The 8121-nt window shown below is 31.6% G+C and overlaps 1 protein-coding gene across 2 annotated transcripts; it reads left to right on the top strand.

Annotated features, from left to right (window-relative positions):
- Positions 1 to 1248: 1248 nt before the first annotated feature.
- Positions 1249 to 5601, top strand: LOC112509745 (ruvB-like 2). 2 transcript variants are annotated; one of them, XM_025114864.1, is made up of 4 exons: positions 1249 to 1369; positions 3250 to 3568; positions 3967 to 4750; positions 4847 to 5601. In XM_025114864.1, exons 3-4 carry the CDS (start codon positions 4002 to 4004, stop codon positions 5490 to 5492), a joined length of 1395 nt encoding a protein of 464 aa, XP_024970632.1. In that variant the 5' UTR covers positions 1249 to 1369; positions 3250 to 3568; positions 3967 to 4001; the 3' UTR covers positions 5493 to 5601. The 2 variants fall into 2 exon arrangements, with proteins under 2 accessions (XP_024970632.1, XP_024970631.1); XM_025114863.1 differs by lacking the exon at positions 3250 to 3568.
- The last annotated feature ends 2520 nt before the right edge of the window (positions 5602 to 8121 follow it).

Here is an 8121-nt window from a genome sequence, read left to right as displayed (position 1 = left end):
AATGATCGTGTTTAAAAGATTTGATGTTCCATTATTACCCTTTTAATTTTAATTTTTTTAAATCTTTTTAAATTTTAATTTTAATTTAAAAAATCTTTTAATTTTATTTTTTATCACAATATGAGGTTATTGGGTTGTTCTTGCGTTCTCGTAAATCACAGGGGTTCTCGTTTGAACCCTTCCCTATATATATATAATCATCTAATTCATTGTTCCAAAATACATATTTAACCAACAAACTTGTTCTTCCAAAACCATATATTTGTAACCATCTAGAAATCGGGTTTTGGAAGCTCCAACGTTTGTTTGATTTAGAGTTTTAAAAATGTTTGTGTTTTTGATTTGTCTGAATCAACCACGAGCTATAACTCATTTATACTCGAACACAAGGGTAAAATGGTAAAAAAGAGTCATATAAATAAAACAAAAAAGTAACCGCGTCTTTTAGACCGATGGCCGTCTAACTGATTCCCGATAAACGGTCCTTTAATCTATCCAACTTCAAAAAACCGTAACACGTGGTAACACATCAAACTTATAATAAAAGTCACACGCCTTCAAACCGACTTTCTCACTAGTCAGTATGCATCCACGTTAGGTCCAAAATATAAACTTTTTCATTCAATATTTAATAATTTCTAAATAAATCAAATTATTACAGGTCGACATTAAAAATATCTAATCGTCAGTTAAATCAAAAAGAACAATATTTAAACTTTCTACCCAATATCAAATACATAAATACAACTCAAATACTATTTAAACCATTCAAATCCAATAATGAAAAAATAATTTCATACACTAATTTATTTATTATGATTCGGGGTTGTTTGTTTACTTTTTAATAGTTCAATTAAGATGTAGCATCTGAATCAATAAGAGGTGAATCTTGTTTGACAAAAAAAATCTGTCTCCTAATGGTTCTAAAATCCTCGGAATGATTTTATATCATGGACCTCCCTTAACCATTCAGCGCTCTGATTTCATTGTAAACAATTATATTTCATTTTACATTATATCATAAAAGTCTTTTGATTATTATAATCACTTAATCGTTATACATTAAATCATTCAGCAACCGACAAATAATTTCTCAATATAAAATAAACAAACACCAAATTACATTTTATTTTTCCATTTCCTTTTTCAACTTTCATGGGTCGGGCTTTTTATGGCCCAAACCTGAGAAAGAAAAGCATAAAAGGTTGAATCTTGAATGTGGGTTATGTCTCTCTGCCGCCATAACTCCTTCCATTCGGTCAGAATGATGCCATTGGCAAGCTAGGAAGAAATACTCAGAAACGAGAAGAGGGCAGCCACTGCATCTTTCTCGAATCTTCCATTCGGTTCATCACCATTGCAGTTGCAGGTATTTGTTGTCGAAAACTGTCTCAGTTTATATGAATTTGGTATTTTTATACTTGTTTATTGTGATGTTGGTTTTGGGTTTTTTGTAGATAGTACTCTAGTTATGTTTCTCGGTGTACGATTTATGTGAAGAAATTTGTTGTGTTGTTACTTGTTAAGGTGTTATGAGAATTTTGTTATACATGGTTTTCATTGATTAGGGTTTATGAGATTTTTACTTAATTATGTGTTAGGTAGTTAATGATGACGAATTTAGTCGGCTTAATTGTATCGTGTTTAAGTTAGGCTTACTCGATTAGTTTGAAGTGAAGATTTAGGAGAAGATGAACACAAGATTTGGATGAAGATGTACATGTGATGAGTGCGTATACCCTAATTTGTGAAGTAAGGATATTCATTGTATATTGAATTCTTATGGCTTAATGGAAGCAGAAATAAGGTACAAATTTGGAAGTGGTTTGAGGGTTCGTTTAAAATTTTGTTTGGTTACAGGTTGAGTTGTGAAACCATTTTTGTTTACTGTCATTGTATCTTATTTGAGCCAAGAGATTTTGGTGGATTAGAACACTATTTGTGGTGTGTATATACACACACACATATATGTATATGTATGTATTGGTAAAGTGAGCTATTTTACATCCTTATACTACAATGTCTAGTGACATTCATGTTTCTTAACAGGGGCGGATGTGATCGGTGTTGAATTGTTGCTAAATTTAAGCTCTTATAAGTCTTAACTTAACATTCCTTCCCTCGTTCACGATTTCTCTTTCTAAAATGGAAATGGTACAATTGTTAGCAACAACATGTAGAAGTAGGCTTATTAGATTGTTTTGGAATGAAGCTATGATTGCTATTGTTTGGTATTTCACTATGATTTTCAAATTAAGAACCAATTACCAAACAGAAAACCATGTATTCGATATTCTTTGTTAAATGTTGATTGATATTCAATATTGCAGTATGCTTATGAGAGTGATACTATTTGCATATTACATCTTAGGATGAATAGAAGGTGTTTTAAAAAGTTATGTAATATACTTGAAACATTAGGAGGATTACAAGCAAGTAGGAATGAGTATTAATGAGCAAGTTGCCATTTTCCTTCACATTATTGCTCATAATGTTAAGAATCCAGTCATCGCATGTCGTTTTCATCGTTTAGGAGAAACTATTAGTATAATTTTTAGGAGACCTTGCATTGCATTCATAAGATTACATCCACATTACTTTAAGAAACCTGAGCGTGCTCATAAGGACTCTAAAGATGGAAGATGGAAATGGTTCACGGTATATGTAATTATTAATTTTTTATTATTAACACATAAGTAACATAAAGCATCTAATGACCTTTTGTTTTTTGGTTGGCGGTAATGGTTTCTTGGAGTACACATCTTTGCCACTTATTTTTCTGTCCGGCTTATGTTGGACCAACAGCTGGTTTGCTTTGAAAATAATATTTTTGGTTTATGTTAGACCAATAATTGGTCTATAAATGTCTATGAACAATATTTTTGGTACTTATTGCTTGAATTTTATGGTTTGGCAACCTCTAGCCATGTGTAAGAACAGTTTGGCAACAATATTTATGTATGTATTTGATGTGGTAACGTGTATGAATGGTTTGGTTTAAGATTATATAATTTTTTTTACAAATTTTATGTAATAAATGGTAATTTACATATTTTTTCACATTAAATATTCATTTTATTACTATTTATACTTTTAGAAAAATAAAAAAAGATTCAAAGAAAGGGTGTTTTGGTCATTTTTTATTATCCCATTCCAATTCCTTTGTAAACCAAACAGGCATATTCCAATTCATTTGACATATTACATTCCATTTCCTGCCAACCAACATTCCATTCCAATTCCTTCCAGATACCTATTACTTTGACAGATTCCATCCCTTCAAAAAACATTCTGCAAACCAAACGCCCCCTCATTTCCATCCTCCACAATGCATTCCAATTTCAAGACCACTGTGATCTGGTTTCCAAATTTCAGCAAACTTCGAAGGGAGACGGGGATGATACACGTCACATCCTGTAGTAAATCTCACTAAAATCGAAGCAGGGATGATTTACGGCAGTGCTATCAGTTTATCACGCCATTCGCGCAATGGCAGATGGAACCTGTAATTTTGACTTCATATTCGTCAAATCATCTCACTTTCACGGTCACAGCCCCTAAGTCACAGGTTTTTTTGATTAATTATCCTAAGTTTTCATTTTTAATGCTATTGATTTGCTACATTCATGGGTTTGGAATTGTTTGTTTAGTTTGAAACTGTTTGTTTTAGTGAGCTGGGACTTTAATTGAGTTTGAAATTGTTTACTTGGGTTTTTGTTGATTACTTGACTATATTCTTAAATGTTAATGGGACTGGAATGATTAAAATCTGTGATTTAGTTTTTTATTAATTACGGATTTTAGACTCTTAGCGTCTCTGGGATTTTAGTTGAGTTGAAATTGTTTACTTTGGATTTAGTTGTTTCAATATATTTAGTGATTTACGGCTTATTGATTTAGGGATTTTAGTGACTGCTCGGGTTACTCTCTGTTGATATTGTTTGTTGATTTTGATCTGGTTTACAGAAGCTCTTGCAAAAAAAAACTAATACCAACAAACCATGGTGGAGCTAAAAGTCTCAGAGAGCAGAGACCTAACCCGAATTGAACGAATAGGTGCTCACTCCCACATCCGTGGGCTGGGTCTGGACTCAGCCCTAGAGCCTCGCGCGGTCTCTGAAGGTATGGTAGGCCAAACCACTGCCCGTAAAGCTGCTGGAGTCATCGTGCAGATGGTGAAAGAAGGTAAAATTGCAGGTCGAGCTGTTCTCCTCGCCGGCCAGCCTGGAACAGGCAAAACTGCCATTGCCATGGGAATGGCCAAATCCATTGGACTAGAGACCCCATTTGCCATGCTCGCAGGTAGCGAACTTTTCTCTCTGGAGATGTCTAAAACGGAAGCCCTTATGCAAGCTTTTAGGAAGGCAATTGGTGTTAGGATTAAGGAGGAGACTGAAGTGATTGAAGGGGAAGTTGTAGAAATCCAGATTGATCGTCCCGCGGTGGCGGGAGCAGCGTCAAAAACGGGGAAATTGACCCTGAAAACAACAGAGATGGAGACAGTCTACGATCTGGGGGCAAAGATGATTGAGGCTTTGGGGAAGGATAAAGTTCAAAGTGGCGATGTGATTGCAATTGATAAGGCTTCGGGGAAGATTACAAAACTTGGGAGATCATTTTCGAGGTCTAGAGATTATGATGCAATGGGACCACAGACGAAGTTCGTGCAGTGTCCTGATGGGGAGTTGCAGAAGAGGAAAGAGGTGGTGCATTGTGTTACACTTCATGAAATCGATGTCATCAATAGCAGGTACATTCAATTTCATATTTTGGAAGTTCAAATTTATCACATTTGGTACTCAAATTTCTCTTGGATCTTTAATCTTGTTTTGAACTGGAAATGCAGAACACAGGGGTTCCTTGCTCTTTTCACTGGTGACACTGGCGAAATACGAGCTGAGGTGAGGGAACAGATTGATACAAAGGTTGCAGAGTGGCGGGAGGAAGGAAAGGCAGAGATCGTTCCAGGTGTTCTGTTCATTGACGAAGTCCACATGCTTGATATCGAGTGTTTTTCGTTCCTAAATCGTGCTTTAGAAAATGACATGGCACCAATATTGGTTGTGGCAACCAACCGAGGAATCACAACGATTCGAGGCACAAACTACAAATCCCCACATGGGATCCCAATCGATTTCCTGGATCGGCTGCTGATCATATCGACACAACCATACTCGGAAGAAGAGCTGCGGAAGATTCTTGATATAAGGTGCGGAGAGGAAGATGTAGATGTATCGGAAGATGCAAAGGTTTTGTTGACGAAAATCGGGGTGGAGACGTCTCTGAGATACGCGATAAATCTGATAACATCAGCGTCATTGTCATGCCAGAAAAGGAAAGGGAAGGTGGTGGAGATGGAAGACGTGAGTCGAGTTTACGAGCTGTTTTGGGACGTGAAGAGATCGACGCAGTACTTGATGGAGTATCAGAGCCAATATATGTTCAGTGAAGCAGCAACAATGGAAGATGAAGAAGCCAATATGATGGTTTGAGTCCTTGTAATTGTGGCATTACAACTTTAAGTACTTATTTATGGTCTGAAATTAAATGTTAAAACTAATCCGATGGTCGCTAAGTTGAAGTTACAATCTTCGTTAGCCATAACTTTTTCGTATCCCACTTGGTAGCGACAGTTAAAGATCGTCAACCAAGTCGGTTGGCTCTTAATTAGTCCCTACCGGTCTTTGTCTTTGCCATTTTAGCGCTTAACCGTAACAAGTTTTGATTCTAACAGGTTAAGCCCTAAAACTATAGTATCTGGGTAAGCACTTATCAAGTTATATTACTTTAGCGGATGAACATGACAAGTACCAAGAATCTTACCCGGTAAGTGATGGTGATGACTCTTACCATGGTTAGCGTTTATCGGGTAAATTATTACATATAATGTCGTTTTAGTGGATTCAAATCTTACCCGATAAGTAAACGATAGTGTTGAATTTTACCCGTAAACGCTTACCGGGTAAGTGTTTAAGTAAACCGCCCCTTAATCTCTTGCAACGATAGAGAGAACATGAAATTATCTTCCCGTCGTAAGAAGCGCACCATAGATTTTCGTATAATTAAGCCAATTTAAGGCAATACAAACACCAAGAAGGAATGAGAAGTTCAATAAAACTAAAAAACTCATTTTCTATTTTAATTTATGAAATATAATTTTATTTTTAAATTATTATATAAATTTAATATATATGTATAAGATTATAAAAAAAATACAAATATGATTATTAAATTTCACTTTTATACATTAATTGCAATTTGTTAAATTATATATATACTATATTATAAAGCATTTGATAAATATTTTTACAAATCATTTTTTATGTATGAAATACTGTTTATTGATGCATATCACTTAAAGTTCGAGGTTACAAGTAAATTGTGCCTAAGCACAATTTATTAAAGCTTAATATTTGAATTCGTGTAACTAACTACAGATAAATATAATCAACTACATGATAAACATCTCATTTTAAATATAAAAAATCTAAAATATAATTAGGATAATTATTGAGTTATATTTATAACATAATACTTAATTATTAACATTATAAATGTTATATTATTAAATCAAAAATAAATTACCTTATTATTGAATCTAAATTAGATTATAATAAAATTTTTGAATTAAAGCAATTACATAAAAAAAGAATTTTTAAATAGTAAATTTGATATTAATATTGATACATTTTTTTTCAGATTTTTATAAATAAAAACATTATCTTTTTTTCAAAATCACATAAAACCGTATTATATTGACATAGATAAAAAAACGAAGCATCATCTCGATTTATTTCGCTGCAATGCGCGAGTATCTTTATAGTATTTGTTAACATATTTGAAAAACAATTAAAACGTAAATATGATTTTATACCACAAAAAGTGCAATATTATGTAAATTTTAAACTTTATAAAAAAGTAACACTAAATAACTAATAGTAAAATAGATCACTCACTGTGATTGATTTAAAAAATAATTGTTTGCCATATCAAATTAGTTTAATATATTCAACCAATATCGAGGATGACGACTAAAAACGAAAGATTTAAACAAAATGTAATCATGTCTATTTATATAACCAATGTAACTCAATCAATTTAGATATATATCAAAATGATAAAAGTTCATTTATTATCATTTGAATATTTTGGAAGATTACTATATTTTATTAATTATGATTAATATTTTATATTATGAAACAATCAAAACTTTTATGAAATTACATATTCATCAAATTAAATGAACGGTTGAGATTGAGTTGTATTGGTTGTACAAATGTAAAGTGTTGGATAATAACTCACTCTCTCTCTCTCTATATGTATCAAATTGGTATCTTTTTTAAAATAAAAAATATTTTATAATTATTAATTTATGATTTAAAAATGAATTTCTAATTATATATGTTTAAAATTATTTGAAAAATAATCTACATATAATAATATATAAAAACTAAATTTATTAATACAAAAACTTGCATACAAGTTTACAAGGAAGAAAAAATAAAACTAAATTAAAAATTTATTTAAAATAATTAGTTATATTTTTTCTTGTATCAATTTTAATTTTTATGTTTTTATATATTTATTAAAGGAAATTAAAATGGTTGATAAATAATAAAATAAAAAATAACAAAAAAATGAATGTATACAAAAACCCGAGTTCTTGCAATGAGAACTTGACTTAACAAAAACCTCTGTCTCAAAGTGAATGTTCTCATAAATTCCAACAAAAACCTCAACAAGAACCTAAATTGTGGATGCTCTTAGAGCATTTTCAACATATTATTCAAAATGGAGAAAATGCAGATTTTGGACATATTTTTGTTCCAATAAATTTCTATAAAATGGAGAAAGCATGAGAGAATGTGTGAATTTCTTCAAATTTGAAGAATTTTCCAAAAACAATCACCATGAAAAGAGTAACATATTATATTTCATAAATATGAAACATTGATGTTAAATGTTTGAGAAAAAAATAATATTTTACTAAATATAAAATTATTTTAATAATATTATTAATGTTATGGTGTCCAAAATAGAGAGTAAGATACGAATATAACTTTTTTGTGTGTGAATATTTTAAATTTAAATTCTATATTTTATGTTTTTAAAAACATCTTC

The sequence above is a fragment of the Cynara cardunculus genome, assembly GCF_001531365.2.
Source record: "Cynara cardunculus var. scolymus isolate 2C chromosome LG 3, CcrdV1, whole genome shotgun sequence".
NCBI lineage: Eukaryota > Viridiplantae > Streptophyta > Magnoliopsida > Asterales > Asteraceae > Cynara > Cynara cardunculus.
This window is presented reverse-complemented; position numbering and strand designations above follow the sequence as displayed.